The sequence below is a fragment of the Oncorhynchus gorbuscha genome, linkage group LG08 (assembly GCF_021184085.1).
Source record: "Oncorhynchus gorbuscha isolate QuinsamMale2020 ecotype Even-year linkage group LG08, OgorEven_v1.0, whole genome shotgun sequence".
Lineage (NCBI taxonomy): Eukaryota > Metazoa > Chordata > Actinopteri > Salmoniformes > Salmonidae > Oncorhynchus > Oncorhynchus gorbuscha.
In genome coordinates, this window is record NC_060180.1 from 66,440,004 (window position 1) to 66,467,815 (window position 27,812).

Genomic DNA, 27,812 nt, shown 5'->3' on the forward strand with positions numbered 1-27,812 from the left:
CCTTTTAAGTCTGGTAAATGTATATGCAACGAATTAATCAGAACTATAACCTGCTCTGGGGAAGAGCAACTCACGGCCAATGCCATTTACCCTGAATGAAATGACTGAGCCACGAGTTGAGGACCAATGAAATCAGATTCCCTCCTTCATTTGAGGAAGACAACTGATTAAATATTTTATTAAAATGTCTGTGTTTAAAAATAAAAATGTTAAAATATATCACATTACCCATTTAGTAATGGCAGAAAGCATTAGGGGTGGGAAAGGTGTTTGTGCATTGATAAGCACACCAAAGCAAACCAAAGTCGGCACTAACAATAAAATACAGAAGGCACTTCGAAAATCCTATTTCACGCCATAGCTTGCTGAATTTGCAAGAAAAATATTATTTAATTTTGATTTCAGCACAAATGAAAATGTGGCACTTACTCGCCCATATATTGACGTTTCAGTATTAAGTCACTGAAGAGTTTTATCGTCCGACCAACCATGTGCTACATGCACGCGTAGTTACAAGCCTGCTAGAGTTAGCAGCAGACGGACGAGCAATATCCACCGTCATAGTACGGACGAAGCCTATGAAATGCGAAGCTAATTGAAGCTGATTAGCTTTAGAAAACCCTGAGTAGATCTAGCTTGCTTCATAGGATTCCCCCCTGGATTCTAGCAGATCGCACCTTGTCGGCTATGCACCCTTTGGGCTCCCGAGTGGCGCAGCGGTCTAAAGTTTCAACGGAATCTTCTTGACTGCAATCCACTCTAAAGTGATGGGTCAACTTTTGCAACAAGGCAAATTAATTTAAAGTGAGGTCTGTTAAGTTATCGAGTGGCGCAGCGGTCTAGAGGCGTCATTACAGACCGCGGTTCGATTCCAGGCTGTATCACAACTGCCCGTGATTGGGAGTCCCATAGGGCGGCTCACAATTGGCCCAGCCTCGTCCGGGTTAGGGTTTGGCCGGGGTAGGCCGTCATTGTAAATAATCATTTGTTCTTAACTGACTTGCCTAGTTAAACAAAGATTAAATAATAAAAACATTAAAGGCAATGTTCCCACGTTTGCTGGGACCGCATTCCATAAATGATACATCTGTCGGCTCAATAGTAAATTACCTTTGGTGGTAGCAAGCAGACTAGGTATCAACAGACAATCCAGAAGGGGCTGAAACTAATGAGCTTCGATTGGCCAACGGTAACGAGATGTCACTGAGTATTTGCATAAAGTTCCACATTCCCCAACTTTGGTCCCGCCCTTTTCAAGTCCCTAGCCAACGTTCTTATTGCCCAACGGTACCGCCCACTTCGCTTCTGTCATTGAAAATAAACGTGCTTCTGTTGTTTCATCGCCACCGACGTGACATGCAGATCTCCGCAGGCATCTATAGTAAATATGTATATGATTTCTGGGTGGCAATAGGACTAATCTCTTCAGCAGCACAATGCACATGTTTGTAAAGTTTACAAAGCTGTGTGTTTAAGGGAACACTTTATTTTGTATAGCCAGTAGGGATGGGTAAGGCATTCCAGATTATATATTTGCCTTTGGTGATGGGAAAAGTATCTCAGAAATAGGCTAACCAGAGGGCTGGTGAATATGTTTTAGGAATACAGGAGCACAGTGAGTATGTCTCCTGGGGCAATGCTGCTACCTGGGTCTAGTGTTGCATGAGGCCCATCCATTATTCACATGATTCACCTAACAACAACAACAGAGGCCTGACTAATTACACAGCTGCCATGCAGGAGGTAGGCCTCAACTGCAAATTATTAATGAGATGGATAGTTGGATAGTTGACTCAAATGCTAATGGCTTGGTACTGTTCTATGGTCCTGCAGATATATTAGTAAGTAAAAAAAAAACATATGGATAACACTTCGGATAAGTATGTATGCTTTGTGATGCGCTTATAATGCAATGTAAGACTTGTCATAAGACTAACTTATAATTTCTTATAATATACATCATTATGAGCAGGACTAAATACGAGACATTTTGAGTTAGTTGAAACCATACTGCAGCCAACAGCCAGGTACAACGTTCAATTATTTGTTGAGAACCTCACTCAAAAAGGCATGTTCTTTACCATCTACTTATCAGATTGGATGAAGACAACATCTGTAGCCTTGATAAGGTGATATCAGCTCAAGAAAGCGTCATCTCACATTTATTTAGACAGCTATAAATCAGAGCTGAAGTTATGTCCCTGTTTCCTCTCTGGGGTGGTGTACACAGTGGATCAGTTAGGGACCAAATGGAATGTTTCCCAGGGCGTGTGTGTCGCCCCGGGCTGCTGCATCACGGATCTAGAGAGGGTTGGGGTTGGGGGGGTAATCAGGTGGAGGAGATAAGGCCCGAGAGGCGTCTGTGTGTACACAGACGGGAGCAGCACGGAACTGTCCCACACAGCGCCTGCTAGGCTCACGCCCTGCCACCGACCTGCCTGGGGAAGTAGTGCACACACACACACGCCATCTGGCACAGGTCAAACAATGCAAGGGCAAGCACACAATGCAGATTGGAGATGCCACACACACACACACCACTGTATATTTCACAGGGCAACATAAAACACAAGGAAACCTTTGAATTGCTGTGCCTGTGGTTATGTAAATGCATTTTTCATAACAATGAATATACAATTTCTAACTCTATGCATATCTTAATGAAATTATGAGTTTTAACAGGTTGGCATTCACTTTTGTGATGTTTAAAATGTACCAAAGAGAGCATCCAAAAGAACACACACATTGCAGTGCACCCTGGATACACACAAGTAGAGATAAATCACTAGGTTAAGTTTGTTGAGAGGGTGTTCCCCCAGGTAAAACAATGTTCTCTGATTTCCTCTGCTGATCCCTGACGGATCCTACTGAGGCACAGGCTCTCCAGCTGTTCCTGCAACAGCACATGACACACACACACGCACGCACGCACGCACGCACTGCCACCAGGCCTGACATCGCACTGCCACCAGGCCAGACATCGCACTGCCACCAGGCCTGACATCGCACTGCCACCAGGCCAGACATCGCAGATTTTCCATGAAAGAGAAAACACAACAGTCTCTGTCCTTTGCTTCAACTTGGCACTGAAAAACTCTAAATCATATTAGCCTAATGTCCAACCATATCAGAGACACCTCATCATATAGATTGAACAATTATAGGTGTTTATTTGACAGTTTGCAGTGTAATGTCTGGCTGCTGTTCCAGCAGGCCTTAGTAGCTAGCAGATACTTCCTGGAAACAGGCCTCTTGCTGAAGGTGTGACTCAAGTGCCTCGCTATTAAATCAGAGCTACAGGAAGTCAATAGCACTCTGCCAATCACTACTTCCTGTTGACTGCACCTCAATCAGCCAATCACAGCCCAGTTTAGTGCCCATGACAGGAACAGAGTTCACCTCTGGCAGTTTGGGGCTACCCTGAAAAGTTCACTCAGTTCGTGGAAGCCTTGTCACCACATAACTTCTCCATAAATACCAGAGCATGTATTCATAGTCTCAGAGTAGTAGTTCTGATCTAGGATCATGTGTGTCCTCGTCTCCCGTCCATGTAATCTTATTCACTATGATCAAAAAGCCAATACTGATTCTAGATCAGCACTTCAGATAAGATGGTTTATGACTACGGGACCAGGTAAATATTGACTGAAACAAAAGTGTAAAATGTCCAGTTTCTCTACCAGACATTATTGGACACTGTAGTAGGAAATGGTGTGTTGAAACAGCAATCTGCAGTGTAATACATCCATTTTTGGACTTATAAATTAACAATACATACCCATTGATTCTTGAAGAATATAACTATTAAATTGCTTTATTAGCTAAGTTCAAATGTCATACCCCATCAGAGCCCAAAATATAAGCTTGTTTCACTCCAATGTTAGTAAACAAGCATTTAGCTACACCTTCAGTAGCATCTGCTAAATATGTGTATGCGACCAATACAATTAGATTTCAAATATAAACAAACACTGTATTGCCTCAAATCATGCTTGAAACTCTAATCTAGGACGCTCAGGCCTTGCATCCATAGCTCTGTCTATGAATTTGAGAAGAGTTACATTTCTCCAGGCCCATCCTTTTATTGTTTTTTATTGTTTCAATTAAGGATTGGCCCTTTAACTCTCAGAGTTGACATTGGCACTGACCTGAAGGTCCTGACCAGGCTGTTGTGGTCACTGGAGATGTCAGTCATGGTGAGACGTTTCCCAAGATGAGGAAAACCGGACATATAAATACACACGCATATACACAGAACTTTATTTAATCTCTTAAGTTGCTGAGATGCGAAGTTCAACAAGACCGAGCTAGTACTTACCAATGCTTCTGTAATATTGCTGGTTGTCAACTATCAGCACATCAGTGACCACATTTCCATTGCATAAAACCGTAGCAGCATTTTCATACAGACACACACACCCTTTAGTGAGCTTCTCAACCGTTATGTGTTTCTGTATGAGGTGCTAGGCATGGGAATCAACCAACCACCCTGGTCCTGGGTGGGTGGGGGGGGTGGAGAGAGAGCATGAGAGAAAGAGTGTGAAAGAAGGAGAGAGAGTGTGAAAGAAGGAGAGAGAGTGTGAAAGAAGGAGAGAGAGTGTGAAAGAAGGAGAGAGAGTGTGAAAGAAGGAGAGAGAGTGTGAAAGAAGGAGAGAGAGTGTGAAAGAAGGAGAGAGAGTGTGAAAGAAGGAGAGAGAGCGTGAAAGAAGGAGAGAGAGCGTAGATGGGAAAGGAGAGGAGACACAGAGTGAGAGAAAGAAGTGAGGTGAGACATAAAAAAAACATCTTCATGGTAAAAGCCAACTTCAAAAACAAGACCATCATCATCACGCTTAACATCTCCAATGCTTATATATAGTGCCCCCATCTGGACACTGACAGTTACTACACTACACTTATCCCCCACTCACCTCTGAGTCTCAGGGCCTGTTTTCCTGACACCCAGTGGGCTTCCTCCCCTTTGTAGAACTCCCTGACCCTCTGGGGACCCGCCGTCCCCTCCATCCCCAACCCCTTCTACAACATCCTCCAGGTTATCTTCATCCAGTTCTTCTTCTTCTCCTCTTTTTTCTTCTTCGTTTCTACTGTTGTTTTATTAAAGTGGTCTGGGCCATATAGGAACTTCATAGTCTCCTCAGTCCACCATTCGTCAAAGGAACTCCATAGGACTTCTAGAAGGTTCAGTCAGACCGAGCCAGGTTTTGGAGTAGTTTCGTGGCCCTTGAGGAGCCCCTGGGTCCCCCTCCTGCTCATGCCCAACTGGGTGATCCTGAGGCCCGGCTGGGTGGGCTGTGCTGGGGTTGAGTCCCACTGAGGGTTGGGGGTTGGAGCTGGATCTTGATTCTGTACACTGCATTGTGTTGACGGTTGTTAGTACAGAAGATGTAACCGTGACTGGATCTCTATCCTGCATTGTGACTTGGCTCAGTAGTGCTGCGACATCCTCCATAGACCGGCCCTCTGGTGAGCCTCTCTCTTCCAGGAAAGGCTGCTGCTTACTGGGGTGGTTTGTATCTGTTGTGTGTTGTTGGGGTCCATCTATGTCATTGATTGTCTTTGTTGGTTCTTTCTGTGATTCTTCTGTATTCTCCTTCCTTCTTGGCTTCAGCCTTGTTTGTTTGTTTTGGCATCTTTGTGTCCTTCCCTCCCGACCTTCTCTCCCTTTTCTCGTTCTCTCCCCTCCCCTTCATTGGTGTGCTTGGGCAGACTGCCCCAGCGCACCCTGGGTCCCTGTTGCTGGGAGACTACGCTGGAAACAAAGTGCTGTTCTGTGTCGCTGTGACCGGCTGTACGGGATCATCTGGGGTTCTCTGGGGCCACAGAGTACAGGGGAAGGTTCCTCACATCCTCCTCTGAAACACCCCAGTCAGCCTCTCTTCCTCTCCAGTGCTACCGCTACAGACAGACAGAGGGAATCAGGGGGGAAGTCAGTCAGTCAAGCCACCAATCAATCAATAAATCAATGGATCTATAATTTAATTTGATGTATACAGTCTGTGAATTATTTAATTATTATGCTGTAATGATTGATAAATGGATCCATCCCTCCATCCCTTATAAATCAGTTGAATGACAGCTACACATCTTATCAATTAATTGAGACTATATGAAATTGTAAAAAAAAAAAAAAGAATGTACATACCAATCTCTTTTATTCATTAAGTTTACATCTGGGGGTTGCAAGCAAAAAGAGGAAAAACATGGTCATAAGAGGAGGAGAGTCAACATTTTGGTCATATCTGGACCTATAGGAAAATGGCGGCCTACCTGAGCACGGCTATATCTGCGGTTAACCATGACTCAATGTAAAGTGAAACGGAACATAATTACCTCTTGTGCTGCCTCAATCATAGAGGGCTCTTTGAAATCTGCAGCTCAAATGACTTGGAGGCTTTGTAGCAGAATTACTGCAGAAGGACTAGGTCAGAGACGAAAAGGGCATTGTTTCAGTCTTACATGAGTCACGTTCTTCAATGGTGCCTTTCATAACACAACAGAATATCTGATTCTGTACACTGACCTTGCGTTCTGTAATGTCATTGACTTTGTAATTGGCAGAAGTGATCAAGCTTTCCTGAAAATCAAGGACAACATCATGAATACATGACAGATACCCCACACTACCTGAAATAGCGATGTGGTGCTCCTCGATCAACTGATATCTATTGACAGAAACTGTAAAATCTTTCCATGAGGTCATAGATCCTCTTCTAATACTCAAAAGTGGAACCTTTCCAAATCCGCATGTCACCATCTTAGCCACCAACCACAGATAAAAAGAGCAATCTTGTATTTGGATCAGTGTATTTGTAGACCTCAATCTTTATGGTACTCACACAGTCAACCAGGAAGTCCTCCAGTACGCTATCCTCCAAGAGACACTCCACCACCTGCAGAGGTCTCTTCTCCAGGGGGGGGATACATTCTTGCTTCCTCTGCAGAGGTCTCTTCTCCAGGGGGATACATTCTTGCTTCCTCTGCAGATCTCTTCTCCAGGGGGATACATTCTTGCTTCCTCTGCAGAGGTCTCTTCTCCAGGGGGATACATTCTTGCTTCCTCTGCAGAGGTTCTTCTCCAGGGGGATACATTCTGCTTCCTCTGCAGAGGTCTCTTCTCCAGGGGGATACATTCTTGCTTCCTCTGCAGAGGTCTCTTCACCAGGGGGATACATTCTTATCAATTCCTCTGCAGAGGTCTCTTCTCCAGGGGGATACATTCTTGCTTCCTCTGCAGAGGTCTCTTCTCCAGGGGGGGGGATACATTCTTGCTTCCTCTGCAGAGGTCTCTTCTCCAGGGGGATACATTCTTGCTTCCTCTGCAGAGGTCTCTTCTCCAGGGGGATACATTCTTGCTTCCTCTGCAGAGGTCTCTTCTCCAGGGGGATACATTCTTGCTTCCTCTGCAGAGGTCTCTTCTCCAGGGGGGATACATTCTTGCTTCCTCTGCAGAGGTCTCTTCTCCAGGGGGATACATTCTTGCTTCCTCTGCAGAGGTCTCTTCTCCAGGGGGGGGATACATTCTTGCTTCCTCTGCAGAGGTCTCTTCTCCAGGGGGATACATTCTTTCCTCTGCAGAGGTCTCTTCTTGCTTCCTCTGCAGAGGTCTCTTCTCCAATACATTCTTGCTTCCTCTGCAGGGTCTCTTCTCCAGGGGGATACATTCTTGCTTCCTCTGCAGAAGGACTAGGTCCAGGGGGATACATTCTTGCTTCCTCTGCAGAGTCTCTTCTCCAGGGGGATACATTCTTGCTTCCTCTGCAGAGGTCTCTTCTCCAGGGGGGATACATTCTTGCTTCCTCTGCAGAGGTCTCTTCTCCAGGGGGATACATTCTTGCTTCCTCTGCAGAGGTCTCTTCTCCAGGGGGATACATTCTTGCTTCCTCTGCAGAGGTCTCTTCTCCAGGGGGATACATTCTTGCTTCCTCTGCAGAGGTCTCTTCTCCAGGGGGGATACATTCTTGCTTCCTCTGCAGATCTCTTCTCCAGGGGGGATACATTCTTGCTTCCTCTGCAGAGTCTCTTCTCCAGGGGGGATACATTCTTGCTTCCTCTGATAGAAAGGTCTCTTCTCCAGGGGGGATACATTCTTTGCTTCCTCTGCAGAGGTCTCTTCTCCAGGGGGATACATTCTTGCTTCCTCTGCAGAGGTCTCTTCTCCAGGGGGGATACATTCTTGCTTCCTCTGCAGAGGTCTCTTCTCAGGGGGGATACATTCTTGCTTCCTCTGCAGAGGTCTCTTCTCCAGGGGGGGATACATTCTTGCTTCCTCTGCAGAGGTCTCTTCTCCAGGGGGGGATACATTCTTGCTTCCTCTGCAGAGGTCTCTTCTCCAGGGGGGGATACATTCTTGCTTCCTCTGCAGAGGTCTCTTCTCCAGGGGGGGATACATTCTTGCTTCCTCTGCAGAGGTCTCTTCTCCAGGGGGATACATTCTTGCTTCCTCTGCAGAGGTCTGTGCTTTGACACTCTTCCCATCTGTCGAACAAGTGACATAAGGTGTCCGTGCTCATGACAGAACGTAATAAGACAGTTAGCTGTAACTTATACTGTAATTAAGTATTAAAGGCTAACGTTGTATGGTTAGCTATGAAACATGTTAGCTAACTATATGTAAACACAACTGTAGCTGCAAGATTGATATCTCCATTTTCATTACTTTTTGAGAACCTACAGAGACCCAACAATATCCAAACACATTAATACCGGTCTGATGATGCCTTATAAAAACGAAACCTTTTACATTGCTCCTTCTTCATGCTGGTCCAATGTTTTGTACTAATTTCAACTTTGACCTGTGACGTATTACATCTACGGCAATTCATCAGGGTCAACGCTGCAGAAACACTTCCGAATCCACGCGACTGACAGTGTCTCAGATAATTGACATGTAAGTAGCAATTCCTCTAATAAATTAAACCGATTAATACTTTAACTATGGCCTTATATTCTTTATCGTGTAAATTAAGCTGTAGATCCTATGTAGCTTTATGAAACAATTACACTTAGAGTCTATTGTTGCCTCGATTTCTCGCCTCAAGGCAAAGCAGCCACAATAATGAAGTGATTTGACTCTTCCGTTCTTGCTTATTTCATGTGCGATTTAGACTAGGCTAGCTACGCCACTAGCATAAACAAACAAAATACAGTTTTATTAAATCACTAATGATGGAGATAAACCAAGATACATTGCTGACGTTACATCCATTATGTGTGCCACTCACTCACAGCAAATCAGCTGGTGCATACTAAATAGTCCTACTTTGCCTTGACTCTCTGTTTTGTGTGCCACGGTTTCATACATAAAACAAAACTGTGATGACTGCATTCGAAACGTGTTATTTAATAACCCGTACTACTGAACACACATTTTTTTCCCCATCACAGGAGTGTTTAGTGAAGAGATACCCTCTGTTGGAGAACAGCCGAGACAACGAGGATGGCTCTAGAACAACTGAGTGATGTCGTCCAGAGATGTGTAAGTTATAAGAGTACACATAAGACAGAGGTGTGAAATTCCATGTAGGGCTTAGTGTCTGCTGGTTTTTGTTTTTTCCTTTCAATTAAGACCTAGACAACCAGGCGAGGAGAGTACCAAATGAATTAGTGACCTTAATGTATCAGTCAAGTACAAGGGAGGAGCAACACACAGACACTCAGCCCTGCATGGAATGAGTTTGACACGTGTCCTATGACAACTGAGTTCACCAGAGCATTGTGTTATGGCTGGTCTCGCTCACCAGACGTCCTCCCCTAGCTGGTCTCGCTCACCAGACGTCCTCCCCAAGCTGGTCTCGCTCACCAGACGTCATCCCCAAGCTGGTCTCGCTCACCAGACGTCCTCCCCAAGCTGGTCTCGCTCACCAGACGTCATCCCCAAGCTGGTCTCGCTCACCAGACGTCCTCCCCAAGCTGGTCTCGCTCACCAGACGTCCTCCCCTAGCTTGTCTCGCTCAACAGACGTCATCCCCAAGCTGGTCTCGCTCATCAGACGTCATCCCCAAGCTGGTCTCGCTCACCAGATGTCCTCCCCAAGCTGGTCTCGCTCACCAGACGTCCTCCCCAAGCTGGTCTCGCTCACCAGACGTCCTCCCCAAGCTGGTCTCGCTCACCAGACGTCCTCCCCAAGCTGGTCTCGCTCACCAGACGTCCTCCCCAAGCTGGTCTCGCTCACCAGACGTCCTCCCCAAGCTGGTCTCGCTCACCAGACGTCCTCCCCAAGCTGGTCTCGCTCACCAGACGTCCTCCCCAAGCTGGTCTCGCTCACCAGACGTCCTCCCCAAGCTGGTCTCGCTCACCAGACGTCCTCCCCAAGCTGGTCTCGCTCACCAGACGTCCTCCCCAAGCTGGTCTCGCTCACCAGACGTCCTCCCCAAGCTGGTCTCGCTCACCAGACGTCCTCCCCAAGCTGGTCTCGCTCACCAGACGTCCTCCCCAAGCTGGTCTCGCTCACCAGACGTCCTCCCCAAGCTGGTCTCGCTCACCAGACGTCCTCCCCAAGCTGGTCTCGCTCACCAGACGTCCTCCCCAAGCTGGTCTCGCTCACCAGACGTCCTCCCCAAGCTGGTCTCGCTCACCAGACGTCCTCCCCAAGCTGGTCTCGCTCACCAGACGTCCTCCCCAAGCTGGTCTCGCTCACCAGACGTCCTCCCCAAGCTGGTCTCGCTCACCAGACGTCCTCCCCAAGCTGGTCTCGCTCACCCAGACGTCCTCCCCAAGCTGGTCTCGCTCACCAGACGTCCTCCCCAAGCGGGTCTCGCTCACCAGATGTCCTCCCAAGCTGGTCTCGCTCACCAGACGTCTTCCCCAAGCTGGTCTCGCTCACCCAGACGTCCTCCCCAAGCTGGTCTCGTTCACCCAGACGTCCTCCCCAAGCTGGTCTCGCTCACCCAGGCATCCTCCCCAAGCTGGTCTCGTTCACCCAGATGTCCTCCCAAGCTGGTCTCGCTCACCATACGTCTTCCCCAAGCTGGTCTCGCTCACCCAGGCATCCTCCCCAAGCTGGTCTCGCTCACCCAGACGTCCTCCCAAAGCTCAGATGCTTAGTATAGCATGTGCACAGTAGCTTGGGGACAAGGTTAGTAAAGGACAGACTTACCAACCCCCCTTTCCCTCTCTCTCTTTTTCTCTACCCCTTTCTCATGCAGCAAGCCATCCAGGATGACAACTATACGACTGAGGATTATTCTGTGTTCCAGATAGCTGGACGTACCTGTCTAGAGGATGGAGAGAGTGCTCAGGTTCTGAGTATCGTCCTAGATGAGGATAATAAGGTGAACTAAAGATTGTACCAGACATCTATACCAAGTGTACAGTAAAAAATAAATACAAGTTGTATTATCACATATACACTGGATAGGTGCAGTGAAATGTGTTGAAAAAGAGTTGTGTTGTTTTACAGGGTCAGTCATAGTAGTACGGTGCCCAGGGAGCAAATTAGGGTGAAGTGCCTTGCACATCAACAGATGGTCATTTGGATGTGGTGTGCTGCTTCTCAGCTGAAAGGCTCTCTCTCTTAAATTAGCCTATATATGTACTTTTATAGGGATGTATGGTTGGAACCTGAGGTTTTCCTAACCACATGATCTGACCAGGAAAACCTCTGGGTCATAATGATGGTATATGTTAGTTATTACATAGTGAAGTAATATTACTTCTGCCATTGTTTTTCTGTAGAACATAGTGAGATGTATGGGCTGGAACCTGCTGGGTCCTCTGGTTCAGATTCTGCTGAAGAAGGAGGAAAATAATCTTCCTCACTGCCTCGCCATCCTCACACACCTGCTGGAGGTCTGTTGACATGTTCTAATTATTATACGTTATTACAAAGGTCTAATACTCTGCGTTTTGACCAATCATATCAGAACTTTTCACATAAGCTCTTTTTCCGAGCTGATCTGATTGAAATGGGCTGCCTGTCTAAACGTAGCCATATTGCTGTTTTGGTTATAAAATGTAAATGTTTGCTAGTCTGGCCCCAGATCACCATAGGAGTTGGCAAGATATTACAAACAGATCTGAGATTAGGCTACATGTTTGCATGTCCAGACACGGAAGTGCATTGACACAGAAAAAGGAACCCTATATTCTTGTGTGTGATTGGTCAGGTTTGCAGTCCCAAGGAGCTACTGGTTGGCTTGCTGGAGCAGGTTGAGGAGGCTCACCCTGACTCCATCGCAGAGACCGTCATCCTCCTGCTGCAGCCACTACAGAAAGGTGAGGAACACCTTTCCACCGCTAAATGGAAAACCCTCAATATTGTTTCACATTCTTGACCATTAAGAAGTTTCTGTATCCCTTTCCCATGCCTTAATGCCTACTCTCTGCTACCACTCTCTCAATCTACACACCCCTTATCACCTATCCACTCTCTTACCACCTTCCCACCCACTTCCTCTACTCCCACCCTAATGCCCTTTGCCCCTACTCACATTTCCCTGTCTACTCCCACCCTTTTCCCCACACTGAACCTCTCCCTTACTGTCCCCACCTCTCCACCCTCCCCCTCAGTGTTGTTGCGGCTGGGCAGCCGGAAGGCCTCCTCAGTGGGCATGGCTCTCTCCACTCTGCTGGACCAGGTGGCCAGGCTGCCCGTGCCCCAGACCAAGGAGCAGGAGGAGGACGACGTGTTCAGCCTGTGCCGCTGCTGCTCGGCCCTGCTGGTCTTTGTCAGGCCCTTCGTGGAGGAGGCCAAGCAGAGCAGGACGCCCAAAGAGGATGAGCTGAGGACTGAGCTGCTCAAGTTGTAGGTCTACATGTTTTATTGGGGAGCTATTGAGTTAGCATGTGTATTCTTTTATATATATATATATATTTTTTTACATAGGGACAGATACAATACACCATCATACTGTAGCTTAGCAGATGAGAATTGGATTCTGATTGTTTAATAGTCGCATGTACAGGGTTGCAGGTGTGATTGCAGGGTACAGCGAAATTCTTTGGCTCCGAGCTCTAACGTTTAAGTACGGTGCATTAAGTGTCTAGGTGCATGAATAGAGTGTGTCTATAACATGTGTATAGAGTGTGTGTGTGTGTGTTGTCACCCTAGCAGTATGAAGAGTCTTTGTGAGCCTCTTCTGGAGGTGCAGCTGAAGGATCCTGAAACCCTAGCAGAATCTCCCCTCAGGAACTTTGCCACAGAGATTCTGGTAAGATGCCTGCTCAGATTGTGACCATTGCTCCTAGAGCTAGCCTGGTTCCAGATCTGTTTGTGTTGTATATCTAAATCCTATGGGCATTGACAACGACTATAGGAGACTGTTAATACAGCACAAGCTAGCTCTTTTTATACTATTCATGAAGATTATATTTCACTTCCATTTAAGTGTTTACATTAGTCATTTTGCAGACACTTTGGACTTACAGGAGCAATCAGAGTTAAATGCCTTGCTCAAGGTCACATCAACAGATTTCTTTACCTAGTCGGCTTGGGGATTCGATCCAGCGACCTTTCGGTTACTGACTCAATGCTCTTAACCGCTAGGCTACCTGAGTTCTCATACAGCTAGGTGAAACTTCATCCTGTATAAGGGTAACTAACTAATAAAGGGCTAACCCTCTCTTCTCTATACTTAGGTTAACCCTGCTCCTCCTGTGTGTGTGTGTTTTGCAGGGCATCCTGTCAGACATCGGGGAGTCCCTCCCTGACCTACTGTCTCACAGCCTGCTGAGGAGGAGAGAGGTGCCTGGGTTCCTGGAGGAAGAGGTGTGCTACCCCAAAGAGTCTCTGGCCTGCCTGGCCTACCTGCTGTTCGTACAGCACATTGCCATGGATACTTTCCCCACAGTCTTCAGGTAGGGAATAAAAACTGTGTGTTTTCAGTTCATATTACTCTGAAAGTACTGTTGCATCTGGCTAAGAAGTTTTTTTATTCAATTTGTATTGTATGCCTCGGTGGTATTGGGGTTGGTTGGCTCTTAATGTATTGCTAAAACAGTATTGATTGTCCTAACACTCTTTTCTTCTTTCAGTTCAGTGTTTATTCTTCAGTGTAATATGGAATACATCAACCTCTTCTTGAGCAGGTACATATTCATTTACTTTTGACTTTCTTTTCCAATTGATGTAAATGACAAAGTATAGCATTTTATAGACTTCTGTAAAGTATTGAAAATTGGTTTTGATTGTGTCTAAATCCAAACAATATATTTGGTCCCCCCCCCCCAGAACGGAAGAATCCAGACTGCAGAAAGGACTGGTAAGGATCCTCTGTTTAAAAGTCGGAAGACTAGCAATTCTGTACATGTAACACTTTCTCATTGACCTTCTACAACTCTTAATTGCTTGTTTGTCCTTTGCTAAGGACCTGTATGAAAAGAGCCTGGTTAGGGTTGAGGACAACAGTCTCCCAGTCCAGCTAATGGAGCTCAAATCTTTCTTCAGTGTCCCTCAGGTAAAACAAAACATCCAATATTGATGTAATGCCGCAAATACTTGCGATAGTTTGTGTTTTATCAGTCAGTAGAGAGGAATTGCTTCATCCCATCTCGCTGTGTGAATCAGAATGACATTTTATCCTTCCTTTACATTTTAGAACTTGGTGAAAGTCATGACATTGTGTCCAATTCAGCATTTGGTAAGTAACCTGTATACATATACTATGACTACTTTGTCCTCTGGAGGTTGGATTTATAACACATATATATACAGTGGGGCAAAAAAGTATTTAGTCAGCCACCAATTGTGCAAGTTCTCCCACTTAAAAAGATGAGAGCCCTGTCATTTTCATCATAGGTACACTTCAACTATGACAGACAAAATGAGAAAAAAACATCCAGAAAATCACATTGTAGGATTTTTTAAATGAATTTGTTTGCAAATTATGAAGGAAAATAAGTATTTGGTCACCTACAAACAAGCAAGATTTCTGGCTCTCACAGACCTGTAACTTCTTCTTTAAGAGGCTCCTCTGTCCTCCACTCGTAACCTGTATTTAATGGCACCTGTTTGAACTTGTTATCGGTATAAAAGACACCTGTCCACAACCTCAAACAGTCACACTCCAAACTCCACTATGGCCAAGACCAAAGATCTGTCAAAGGACACCAGAAACAAAATTGTAGACCTGCACCAGGCTGGGAATACTGAATCTGCAATAGGTAAGCAGCTTGGTTTGAAGAAATCAACTGTGGGAGCAATTATTAGGAATTGGAAGACATACAAGACCACTGATAATCTCCCTCAATCTGGGGCTACACGCAAGATCTCACCCCGTGGGGTCAAAATGATCACAAGAACGGTGAGCAAAAATCCTAGAACCACACTGGGGGACCTAGTGAATGACCTGCAGAGAGCTGGGACCAAAGTAACAAAGCCTACCATCAGTAACACACTACGCCGCCAGGGACTCAAATCCTGCAGTGCCAGACGTGTCCCCCTGCTTAAGCCAGTACATGTCCAGGCCCGTCTGAAGTTTGCTAGAGAGCATTTGGATGATCCAGAAGAAGATTGGAAGAATGTCATATGGTCAGATGAAACCAAAATATAACTTTTTGGTAAAAACTCAACTCGTCGTGTTTGGAGGACAAAGAATGCTGAGTTGCATCCAAAGAACACCATACCTACTGTGAAGCATGGGGGTGGAAACATCATGCTTTGGGGCTGTTTTTCTGCAAAGGGACCAGGACGACTGATCCGTGTAAAGGAAAGAATGAATGTGGCCATATATCGTGAGATTTTGAGTGACAACCTCCTTCCATCAGCAAGGGCATTGAAGATGAAACGTGTCTGGGTCTTTCAGCATGACAATGATCCCAAACACACCGCCCGGGCAACGAAGGAGTGGCTTCGTAAGAAGCATGGCTAGGCCACTCCAGGACCTTGAAAGTCTCCAGATCTCAACCCCATAGAAAACCTTTGGAGGGAGTTGAAAGTCCGTGTTGCCCAGCAACAGCCCCAAAACATCACTGCTCTAGAGGAGATCTGCATGGAGGAATGGGCCAAAATACCAGCAACAGTGTGTGAAAACCTTGTGAAGACTTACAGATAACGTTTGACCTCTGTCATTGCCAACAAAGAGTATATAACAAAGTATTGAGATAAACCTTTGTTATTGACCAAATACTTATTTTCCACCATAATTTGCAAGTACATTCATAAAGCATGGCGCTTGTAACGCCAGGGTAGTGGGTTCGATCCCCGGGACCACCCATACGTAGAATGTATGCACACATGACTAAGTCGCTTTGGATAAAAGCGTCTGCTAAATGGCATATATTATTATTATATTATTATATATTATTATAAAAAATCCTACAATGTGATTTTCTGGATTATCTTTCTTCTCATTTTGTCTGTCATAGTTGAAGTGTACCTATGATGAAAATTACAGGCCTCTCTCATCTTTTTAAGTGAGAGAACTTGCACAATTGGTGGCTAAATACTTTTTTTGCCCCACTGTATTACTAACATTAGCGGGTCAAATGTTATTTTCTGTTCACAGAGAATTAAAGGACTAAAAGTACTGCAGTTGAGCATCGATAAATTTGACACGGAAGCCAAATACAAATTCTTCCAGTTAAGTTCACCCCTGTAGAACAATATGGCCGCTCTTTTGTTCTGACATCTTTCTGATAACTTTTCATGTCATTTTAGGTGCATGCTGAAGACAAGTCACCATGCAGGAGTAGAGGGCTACATCATCAAGAACATCAAAAACCAGATTGACTTTGCCTTTAAGGTACGGTGCTCATGGTTTTGTGCCTTTTCAGATTTACATGGATTGCAAATGTAAATGATTTTACATTTTTGGGCTAAAACTTCAAAAAAGTGAACTATACCTTTACCAATGGTGCTATATTACCTATGTAAATGTACATATCTTTCCTCGTCAGCCGGACAAGGGTAACGAGTGGTTCATGGGGGCACACCTGTTCCCTCTCCTGCGTCAGGTGCTGTGTCTCCCCCAGGGTCCTGAGACCGACCTCCTACAGAACCTGGACAGGTCAGTCCACTCCACACCCAACTACCAGTAGTTGATTGATGCAATGTTTTCCACCCACCTTCCAGGCAATATTCACAACAATAATTGATCGATTCAAACAAGTTTAGCCCAGTGAGCAGTAGTAGGGTGTAGTGAGACTCAACGCCTTGGTCTTTCTGACAGGGTGATGGAGTCTCTGAACCTGCTGCGCTATTTACTCATCAGAGACAAAGCGTGGAGGAACCAGGTAGCTACTGCCTCAACCACAACACTTATCCATATTGCAGAAGGGATGCATGCAATGTTTATGAACACAAAAAGTGAAATTTTGATATAGTGAGGATGTTTACACTATTGCCTTTGAGTTAATTGAATGCACACACTAATCATTCTCTGGTGTCCAGACGGGGATCTGGACTGAGCTGTATAAGATTGAGGACTACTACATGAAGCCACTACGCACAGGGTTGAACATGTCCAAAGCACACTACGAGGCTGAGCTCCAGAACACCAAAGACAACAGCAAGAAGACCAATGCTAAAGGTGAGACACAACCACTTAGTCTCGTCTAGTGCCAGCTGGTATAACTTCCTAAACTCAGCAAAAAAAGAAACGTCCCTAAAAATCCAAATAACTGCACAGATCTTCATTGTAAAGGGTTTAAACACTGTTTCCCATGCTTGTTCAATGAACCATAAACAATGAATGAACATGCACCTGTGGAACGGTTGTTAAAACATTAACACCTTACAGATGGTAGGTAATTAAGGTCACAGTTATGAAAACTAGGACACTAAAGAAGCCTTTCTACTGACTCTGAAAAACACCAAAAGAAAGATGCCCAGGGTCCCTGCTCATCTGCGTGAACGTGCCTTAGGCATGCTGCAAGGAGGCATGAGGACTGCAGATGTGGCCAGGGCAATAAATTGCAATGTCCTTACTGTGGGACGCTACAAGAAGACTGGACAGACAGCTGATCGTCCTCGCAGTGGCAGACCACGTGTAACAACACCTGTACAGGATCGGTACATTCGGACATCACACCTGCGGGACAGGTACAGGATGGAAACAACTGCCCGAGTTACACCAGGAACGCACAATCCCTCCATCAGTGCTCAGACTGTCTGCAATATGCTGAGAGAGGCTGGACTGAGGGCTTGTAGGCCTGTTGTAAGGCAGGTCCTCACCAGACATCACCGGCAACAACCTCTCCTACGGGCACAAACCCACCGTCGCTGGACCAGACAGGACTGGCAAAACGTGCTCTTCACTGACGAGTTGTGGTTTTGTCTCACCAGGGGTGATGGTCAGATTCACATTTATCGTTGAAAGAATGAGTGTTACACCGAGGCCTGTACCTTGGAGCGGGATCAATTTGGAGGTGGAGGGTCCGTCATGGCCTGGGGCGGTTTGTCACAGCATCATCGCAGGCAATCTCAAAGCTGTGCGTTACAGGGAAGACATCCTCCTCCCTCATGTGGTACCCTTCCTGCAGGCTCATTCTGACATGACACTCCAGCATGACAATGCCACCAGCCATATTGCTCATTCTGTGCGTGATTTCCTGCAAGACAGGAATGTCAGTGTTCGGCCATGGCCAGCAAAGAGCCCGGATCTCAATCCCATTGAGCACGTCTGGGACCTGTTGGATCGGAAGGTGAGGGCTAGGGCCATTCCCATCAGACATGTCCGGGAACTTGCAGGTGCCTTGGTGGAAAAGTAGGGTAACATTTCACCGCAAATCTGGTGCAGTTAATGAGATGCACTGCAGTACTTAATGTAGCTGGTGGCCTTTTGTTCAGGGACACATTCAATTTCTCATAGCCAAGTCTGTGAAACTTGTTCAGTTAACTTATGTTCATACAAATATTTACACGTTAAGTTTGCTGAAAATAAACGCAGTTGGCAGTGCGAGGACATTTATTTTTTTGCCGACATTACTTCTGTGGTGTCTATTTTGGTTCCTTAGGGAACGAATTGGCTTTCGATCCATGTTTTCTTCATGTGATAGTAACTTCTGTTTGTCTGAGCAGAGCCCCAGACCCAGGAGTCAGTGTGCTCTCTGACAGTCGGGAACGAGAAGATGCCAAACATGACGCCAGAGATGCAGCTTCAGGTAAAACATTTAGATTACATCTGTATAAAAAAATATTGTCTGTCTTTGGGTAATTTGAGAATTAGCATGATCTATACATCTCTCCCTACTTTGTATGTACATGTATTTTTAATCTCATGCTTGCCATTTGTCATTCTAGGTTCTGCACTCAGCACTGCACTCGTTTGACATGATGGAGAGTGTCCTGGCGAGAATAGAGGAAATCATCGAAGTGAAAGAGAAACCCTGAGCAGCAGTGGATTTGGGTTACAATTTCACCGTGTTGTATTGAGGCCTCATAATTGAGACTCCCTCCCTGTTGCCTAGATAAGCGATTTGGGTCATTAAGCAAAGCACTTTGGATCACTTGTTTCTGGTGAACTTCCTTTGGATTCTGACAATGTGGTGATTGTTTTATTCTGACATCGTTAACCAAATATGTCAGGTTCAGGCATAATGACACCAAGACCAGCTTCTTGAATACTTGTAATAAAGCATGTTCAGTCTTCAACTCGACCAGACTAAATGCTCGATGGCAGTTAATCGTTTTAAATGTCTGCCGTGGCCATTTATTTACTTAAATGCCACTAAGTTAAATCATGTTGATAGATCTTTGTTACAGTTAATAAACTCTAGCCTTTCTAACCATGCTTTGCAAATGTCTTCATCAGTTCCCAAGAGTGCTTTAATACATTTATTCTGAGAATGTAAGTACAATTTTATATTTGACAAGGCAATCATAAATTATATGGTAACAAGGAACAATTCAAGTAAATAGCACATCTTCACATTTGAAATTCATACACTTCCTTGGCAAAGATGAGTGAAAACAGTAATCTCAGAGGTCAGTAAAAAGTGGATGCTGCAGTGCCTGTGCAGCTGTGATGCGTTTGGCTGGATTCAGGTCCAGCAGTCTATCCAGCAGGTCGTAGGCCTCGTCAGGCACGCTGTCCCATCCCCTCTCATCCTGGGCCTCAGGCTCTGCTAGGGTCTGGTCCTCCTCTGGGTGGTGCTGTCTAGAGGGCTCCCCAGGGGGATGAGTGGAAATGGGGGAGTCATGGGTACGGTGGTGGCGTGTGGTAGTGTCTCTGTGGGGATGTGGTGTGGCCTCATCATCCGGGGATGGTCTCCTTCCTCTGAGGGTTTCACACAGGGTCCTCAGGTCCTGCCGGGGGAGCTCACGGCTGCACACCACTGATTTACCTGTGGTTGAATAATGGTCATGTTATGGTCAGACTGCTGTACTTTACTATGGGTTTACCGTTTTTAATATTACCAGTGGCATCCTGCCCTTACTCTTGTAATTCAACTCAATAATTAAAGCATTTAAAAAAAGTTTAGCCTTTTTGTAAATGGCTTTTTATAAAGTTATGAACTAAGCTACATTATTAATTGGAGCCTCTTATTGCTGACTTTTTAAGTGACATGACTAAGAGGACATTAGATTATCCAAACAATTACATTAACAGTAACAGCTCTTTGGTAGGCCCATTACGACATCAAGATAAAGGACTTTCCTTCCATGACATAGGGGAAGTGATGTCAGTGACAACTTTGCAAATACAATGGCTTGTGACTCAATCTGGTGCTCAGTGTTGCTTCCTCAAGCAACGGAGATACAACCAAGATATATTTCTGTGGCCTCTTCAAGCATCCTAGGGCACAGAAGAGTCTGAAGAGCAACAACAAAAATACCATGGAGGAAGGAGAGGAAATGACAGACAAAAAGGTCTGTATGAAGATTGAGGAGTAGTTGAGGGTCCAAGGAGATGTGAGACCGCTTGTCTGAGTTGGAGACTTATTTCCCTCACCAACTTTAAACATCAACTATCTGAGCAGCTAACCGATCGCTGCAGCTGTACATAGTCCATCTGTAAATAGCCCACTCAATCTACCTACCTCATCCACATACTGTTTTTATTTGATTTACTTTTCTGCTCTTTTGCACACCAGTATCATTACTTGCACATCATCATCTGCTCATTTATTACTCCAGTGTTAATCTGCTAAATTGTAACTATTCCCTCCTATGGCCTATTATTGCCTACCTCCTCATGCCTTTTGCACACACTGTATATAGACTATTTTTTCTACTGTGTCATTGATTTGTTTGTGTTACTGGCTTGTTTATTGTTTATTCCATGTGTAACTGTGTTGTTGTCTGTGTCACACTGCTATGCTTAATCTTGGCCAGGTCGCAGTTGCAAATGAGAACTTGTTCTCAACTAGCCTATCTGGTTAAATAAAGGTGTTCTCAACTGGCCTACCTGGTTAAATAAAGGTGTTCTCAACTGGCCTACCTGGTTAAATAAAGGTGTTCTCAACTGGCCTACCTGGTTAAATAAAGGTGTTTCTCAACTGGCCTTCCTGGTTAAATAAAGGTGTTCTCAACTAGCCTACCTGGTTAAATAAAGGTGTTCTCAACTGGCCTACCTGGTTAAATAAAGGTGTTCTCAACTAGCCTACCTGGTTAAATAAAGGTGTTCTCAACTGGCCTACCTGGTTAAATAAAGGTGTTCTCAACTAGCCTACCTGGTTAAATAAAGGTGTTCTCAACTGGGCTACCTGGTTAAATAAAGGGGTTTCTCAACTGGCCTACCTGGTTAAATAAAGGTGTTCTCAACTAGCCTACCTGGTTAAATAAAGGTGTTCTCAACTGGCCTACCTGGTTAAATAAAGGTGTTCTCAACTAGCCTACCTGGTTAAATAAAGGTGTTCTCAACTGGCCTACCTGGTTAAATAAAGGTGTTCTCAACTAGCCTACCTGGTTAAATAAAGGTGTTCTCAACTGGCCTACCTGGTTAAATAAAGGTGTTCTCAACTAGCCTACCTGGTTAAATAAAGGTGTTCTCAACTGGCCTACCTGGTTAAATAAAGGTGTTCTCAACTAGCCTACCTGGTTAAATAAAGGTGTTCTCTACCTGGTTAAATAAAGGTGTTCTCAACTAGCCTACCTGGTTAAATAAAGGTGTTCTCAACTAGCCTACCTGGTTAAATAAAGGTGGGGGATTTTTTCATTTTTTTGTTCCCATTTATTGAAAATGCTGCTGCTGGAGCTTATGCCCGATTGCCCGTTGCACAATTCAAGGACATGAATAAACACTGGCAATATTATAAAATGTTAGTTTATAAGTTTAACTTGTCAAAGTAACACTTAATGCAACTTTTATTGACAGTACCCTAGTGTAGGCCTATATTACTGGCTGTCTGGTTTTATTGACAGTACCCTAGTGTAGGCCTATATTACTGGCTGTCTGGTTTTATTGACAGTACCCTAGTGTAGGCCTATATTACTGGCTGTCTGGTTTTATTGACAGTACCCTAGTGTAGGCCTATATTACTGGCTGTCTGGTTTGCGAGGGGGGATTTTCCAACGGCACAATTTATTTTGCCAGCACTTTGATAAAGTAAAGCGAAAACTAAATGTGGACTTCCTGTTCGGTCTGTCGACTTCCTATTCGATTAGTCTATCTTGCAATTGTCTGATCTCTCCCTCTCTCTCTCATTATTACTATACTATGTTTTTATTCAGGCTATTCTGAGATTGAATGAATCTATAGGCCTAACAGTGTTCAATGTTTGATCATGAAAGAATAGGCTATGCCTAGGTCAAAACGTCATTGAAATCGAAAGGGAATTGGAGAAAAAAAGAGAATTTTTTAAAATAAAAACTAAGATTTTAAAACAACAAGCCAGACAACGACGTGTCCGCTGCAAAAGGCCAATGATCATCAGATGGAGGAGGAAAACACCTTGGACCCCATGTGACATGTTCAGCTGCTTTGATGCTCTCCTCTCTTTCTACAATGCACATTGTTCACTTGCATTATGTTAATAGTCAAACTACCACATACATATTAAACATTTAGGCTATGGGGAATAGGCCATTTGACATGTTGCCCTGCTTTGTGCGTTGCCAGATTCCAGCATTAAAGTCAAGTTCAAATATGCTAAACCATCGTTTGTGACATCAAGATGTCGTCACCACCGACAATGGCTGTCAAACATAGTCGATAAGACGAAATACACACCAAAAGTCATAGCAGCCTGGATGGTTTCTCTGGAGCCTCGGATGGTCATGATCTGTGTGAGGGCAATGAGGTCGTCACTGGCTTTGAAGAAGGGGTACCTGCCACTCAGCAGGGAAAGCAGGATCACACCAGCTGACCAAATATCTATGGCTGCAGGGAGACAGGAGTGAAAAATAAACAAAGTTGACATCTGTGAAATATGATTGAGAACGCATTCTAATTTACAATGCAGAGAGCGACATTGCAGTGGAGAGGACTATTAGTAGAGATGTGAGGTGTAGTACTGCTGAGGATGGTATCTGTTAGCCTTACCTGTTCCCTGGTTGGGACACTTGGTCAGGACCTCTGGTGCTCTGAAGCCAGGGGTTCCAGCCCTGGGAGCCACCTGCTGTTTCCTGGACATACAGATGTTACAGACTCTGTCGGTGGAGTAGCAGCTGCAGGTGAAGCCCAGGTTGACCGCAGCAGGGGTCATCCTCTGGTTGGGTCTCTGGTTGCTGACAGGGGTCCTGACAGGTACTGGGCGCCGGTGGGAAGAGATAAACTTGCGTGTGGCAGGGTCCTCTGTTTTAGTGGGCTTCACCAGCTGGCCCAACATAGAGACAAAGGATTGTTATGATCGGAGGAAAGTCTTTCCAAAAAAAATCTACAGTTCATCGTCTGGTTTTTACTGCTGGAGGGCAGTCTGACTGAGTATCCAGAAACATGTATTTGTTGGTGACAACTCCAAAAGACTAAAACAGAGTTACAGCCAGCTAAGATAGAACTGAAAAGTACACCAAACTTGTGCGGCAATATGTCTGTCAATCAAATGTGTTAAATACACACTGGACAACAGAGTAGCTATGGATTGAATGTAACAGGAGAGAAGGCAAGCATTTCCTACCTCTAACTTGGGGTCAGTGGTTTTGGTGGGGACGGAGGTGAAGCTATTCAGGTTCCTCTCTCCAAATACGGCCCGCGGTGCTTTACACAGACCTGAGAACTCCTGGTAAAAAAATAAAAATAATCACATCATGTCACTAATGAACACCGCAGACAAAGTACATAAAGCAAGATAACTACATGTCACTGTATACATTACAACATCCCTGAAGTGTGTTTTCAGCTCAAAACATCTTCAGAGTATCACAACACTTTATGGTCCAATAACTACAAGGTCAATGAGTTAATAAAAACTAAGCCTATAGACAAATACCACAACACCACTGTAACCAAATGAAGTGCAAGAGATGGATCCAGTGCAGACAACCTTGGTGTGTTTAGAGCGGGTGGTGGAGGAAAATGTGGAGACCGAGACCCGCTTATCTGGTGGTTTTGAGGAAGTGGAAGAAGAGGTGGAGGAGGAAGAGTGAGGTGCTGAGGTCCTGGGGTGTGAAAGTGATTGTAGAGGTGGGGCTAGGGAGGTTGGTGCCCGTTTCCCCTGTGATGTCTCCGGTTTCCCCGTGGAGCCCCCACCCTTTTGGGTCTTCTGCTTCACCACCTTCAACAGCTCGATCTGGGTGTCGGTCGTTCCCTGTGCCAGCCCAAAGTCCACCAGGGCAAACCTGCAAACCACCATGAAAACAATATATGGTAGGAATACACACCTCAACAAAATGTGGGGGAGTTGAAGGTAGCAAACATTTAATGGGTTTATAAATGCTTGAATTTTGGACTAGAGACCATTCAAGACAGGAGATTAATGATCTCAGTCCAAAATGTGGCCGTCAGACCAGAAGACATGATCTCTGGACCTGACTAACTGAGTCAAATATTCCAGAGTGTCATATAGAACTGAAGGTTAGCTCCAGTGATACAGAGGTATACAGTGCTCACATCTTCTCCTGCCGGTTGTAAAGGAAGTTGGTGGGCTTGATGTCACGGTGGATGATGCCAAACTGGTGGACATGTCGGAGAGCTTTCAGCAGGTGGTAGATATACTGACGCACCTCCTCGAAACTCAGCAGGCCAATGATATCCTGATAGGAGAAAGATTTCCATCACTTTGCTAGTGTTATGCCACAAACAAGGTATAAACACACAAACCAGGTAACCAACTACACAGTATTGACTCACCACAAAGGTTTGATGCTCCATATAAGGCATAACAATCACACAGTGATCATCCTTTCTGAAGCAGTAGGTCACGCCCATGACGTTTTCTTTTCCACTTAAAGAGGGAAGAAAAACATTGAGAACATTGTGTTGTCTAAACCTGGGGTCTCCCAACTTTTTCTAGCATGAGAGATACTTTAAAAATCTCAAACATGTCACAAGCTCCTTTTTCTAGCTTTCAAATAGTGACATTCTCCTCCTCTCCCCCGGGAACATCAGTGTACAAATCAAATCGATTTGATTTGTGTACAAGAGAAAGTAGTGCACTGTTTTTACTGCCAATATACCTGGTAAAATAATGGTTAATAAAATACTGAGGGGGGCCCTATAAAATCTGTGCGATTGACTTGTTGGAGACCCCTGTTCTAAACTGTAAACTAATGGAGTGCAATCCTATTCATGCATCTCGAGAGCATGTTCCTCTACAAGTGGATCAGTCCATGAAAATATTAGTGCTTGTGGTAATATTGCTCCTACACCCAGAGCATGTAAAGTGTGAGACTTACCCAGCCACAGTGAGGCATTGGAGCTCTGCAGCGATCCTCACAGGGTGACTGGTGGGGATGAGGTGCTTCAGGGCAAATCTCTCTTTCGCCCCATTGGCCATCAGAGCCTCACCCAGGTACACTGAACTGAAAGTACCTACATAAAACAAAGTATTTTTTTGTTTTGCCAAAAACAACTGATATAGGATAACCCTTTTTTAAACTGATATTTGTTAATTGCCAAACTGTGGCTAACCCGCAGTCGTCTGCATATGAAGACATACAGAGTACTACTACATACCTTCCCCAATTTTGTCTAAAATGTGGAAAACTGTGGACAGCTGAGGAACAGCTTCGTAGAGGTACTCAATGTCATTCTCCACATCCACTGGAGAAATATAGAGTTACCATACAGAAGGCATAACATAATTGGTAAAGACAATATCACCGAAACAATGGCTCTACTTCCTGTTGCACGATCAAACTCACTTGATAGTTTTCTCCTTCCAATGTGCTTGTCAGCTTTGACGTGACTTTCTGTGCTGTTGCTGTCATCGCAGACAGAGGTAATGACTTCCATTTGTTCTGTGGATCTAGAAATACAGATGAGCATTTAAACCAGTGACAATTCTGACATGATGAATGTGATGAACTGTTAACATGTAATTGGGAAATGTAAGTTGACTGAAGTTAATATTTAGTTTAGAGTGATCAACATGTTTAGCATATGTCCAGTTTCTGTAATACACATCTTCCTGTGTTCCTTGTTTGTGACAGTCAAGATGTGGGTTGACTAGAGGCACAATGACAGAGTACACACGGATTATTCTGCAGAGCAACTGTCAGCTAACCAAGTTACTGTGCATGGGATAGCTGGCAAGTTAGCTGACTTTTAGCAATCTGCTAACTCCGGTTTGACTAGCTAACTATGTTGAAACAAGGTGTTTAATAAGGAAACAAGCAGATACAAAAAAAAAGTACTTTATGCTGATATTACTCAATTGTACACTCTTCAAACAACACAGACCTGAACAACTAGCTACAAGCTCAACTAGCTAGCTTCTAGTTTGGAGAATGTACACTGAACAAAAATATAAACACAACATGTAAAGTGCTGGTCCCATGTTCCATGAGCTAAAATAAAAGATTACAGAACTTTTCCATAGAACAAAAAGCGTATTTCTCGCAAATGTTTTAAACAAATTTGTTTACATCCCTTAATGAGCATTTTATCCTTTGTCAAGATAATCCATCCACCTGACAGGTGTGGCTAATCAAGAAGCTGATTAAACAGCATGATCATTACACAGGTGTACCTTGTGCTGTGGACAATAAAAGGCCACTAAAATTTACATTTCTGTCACGCAACACAATGCCACAAATGTCTAACGTTTTGAGGGAGCGTGAAATTGGCATGCTGAGTGCAGGAATGTCCACCAGAGCTGTTTCCTGAGAATTTTAGGATAACTTCTCTACCATAAGCTGGCTCCAATATTATTTGAGAGAATTTCCTGCAGGATGGTCAGAGTGGGAAGGTGGGGTGCTGAGGAGTATTTCAGTCTGTAATAAAGCCTTTTTTGGCTTTATTACATATTTGTATATTTTTGTTCAGTATATATTAGAAGACTGCTTTGAACTACCAAGCTACATGCTGTTTAGCGAACTTAGTTCATGTCTAGGTTCAAAATATATCCCATGATCAACCTAGGCTAACGAGCTGAGCTAGCCAGCAAAGTTATTTTCAAATCGAATTGACGTTACAAAACTTTATTTTACCTTTATCGTACAAATCGCTTGTAAAGGATAGCCGATGATACTAATTGAATACTGAGACTAATTTTTTTTAAATGAAGATATCCTGGAATATTACAAAGCAGAACTTTATAAAAGACAAACAAATCCAGAAATGCTCTTACCCCTGTCCTTTTCCGCAAACAACAAACTCCGCGCTAAAAATGTACGTCAAATGACGTTTAACGTGATACGCACACACGTTTTTCAGGTTTTATATATTTTTCTAGTAATGGCGTCTTTTTTTGTATGCACGAACTGGTCCATGGTTCTTTGAACAAAGCCCATGGAAATGTATGGAGTTCTTGTAACGTGTTTTGATAAACGCCGAAAATAAGGTCTGTGGTAAACACAGGCTTAGGAGATCTCAATCAGCTAACGTCACTTTTTG

The 27,812-nt window shown here is 44.5% G+C and overlaps 2 protein-coding genes and 1 long non-coding RNA gene across 7 annotated transcripts; 1 reads left to right on the top strand and 2 right to left on the bottom strand.

Moving 5' to 3' along the window:
* Positions 1-3,280: 3,280 nt before the first annotated feature.
* Positions 3,281-6,986, bottom strand: LOC124040996. 2 transcript variants are annotated; one of them, XR_006839834.1, is made up of 6 exons: positions 6,837-6,986; positions 6,521-6,574; positions 6,331-6,418; positions 6,143-6,170; positions 4,911-5,895; positions 3,281-4,495 (listed from the first exon to the last, which is right to left on the bottom strand). It is a non-coding gene; the product is annotated as an uncharacterized LOC124040996 (long non-coding RNA). The 2 variants fall into 2 exon arrangements; XR_006839833.1 differs by lacking the exon at positions 3,281-4,495 and having other exon boundaries at positions 4,660-5,895.
* Positions 6,987-8,774: 1,788 nt separating this feature from the next.
* glmna (glomulin, FKBP associated protein a) lies at positions 8,775-19,667 on the top strand. 2 transcript variants are annotated; one of them, XM_046360325.1, is made up of 19 exons: positions 8,775-8,887; positions 9,385-9,475; positions 11,145-11,270; positions 11,674-11,787; positions 12,105-12,213; positions 12,508-12,742; positions 13,049-13,148; positions 13,613-13,794; positions 13,972-14,025; positions 14,168-14,198; positions 14,304-14,393; positions 14,535-14,576; positions 16,443-16,516; positions 16,595-16,679; positions 16,834-16,943; positions 17,106-17,169; positions 17,327-17,465; positions 18,956-19,038; positions 19,178-19,667. In XM_046360325.1, exons 2-19 carry the CDS (start codon positions 9,437-9,439, stop codon positions 19,265-19,267), a joined length of 1,767 nt encoding a protein of 588 aa, XP_046216281.1. In that variant the 5' UTR covers positions 8,775-8,887; positions 9,385-9,436; the 3' UTR covers positions 19,268-19,667. The 2 variants fall into 2 exon arrangements, with proteins under 2 accessions (XP_046216281.1, XP_046216282.1); XM_046360326.1 differs by having other exon boundaries at positions 13,052-13,148.
* Positions 19,668-19,698: 31 nt separating this feature from the next.
* On the bottom strand, positions 19,699-27,596 carry cdc7 (cell division cycle 7 homolog (S. cerevisiae)). Of its 3 annotated transcripts, none has more exons than XM_046360327.1 (11): positions 27,547-27,596; positions 26,120-26,223; positions 25,932-26,018; positions 25,652-25,787; positions 25,107-25,200; positions 24,867-25,009; positions 24,301-24,595; positions 23,935-24,036; positions 23,361-23,634; positions 23,049-23,198; positions 19,699-20,220 (listed from the first exon to the last, which is right to left on the bottom strand). In XM_046360327.1, exons 2-11 carry the CDS (start codon positions 26,208-26,210, stop codon positions 19,856-19,858), a joined length of 1,737 nt encoding a protein of 578 aa, XP_046216283.1. In that variant the 5' UTR covers positions 26,211-26,223; positions 27,547-27,596; the 3' UTR covers positions 19,699-19,855. The 3 variants fall into 3 exon arrangements, with proteins under 3 accessions (XP_046216283.1, XP_046216284.1, XP_046216285.1); XM_046360328.1 differs by lacking the exon at positions 27,547-27,596 and adding an exon at positions 27,407-27,515; XM_046360329.1 differs by lacking the exon at positions 27,547-27,596 and adding an exon at positions 26,658-26,782.
* Positions 27,597-27,812: the final 216 nt, after the last annotated feature.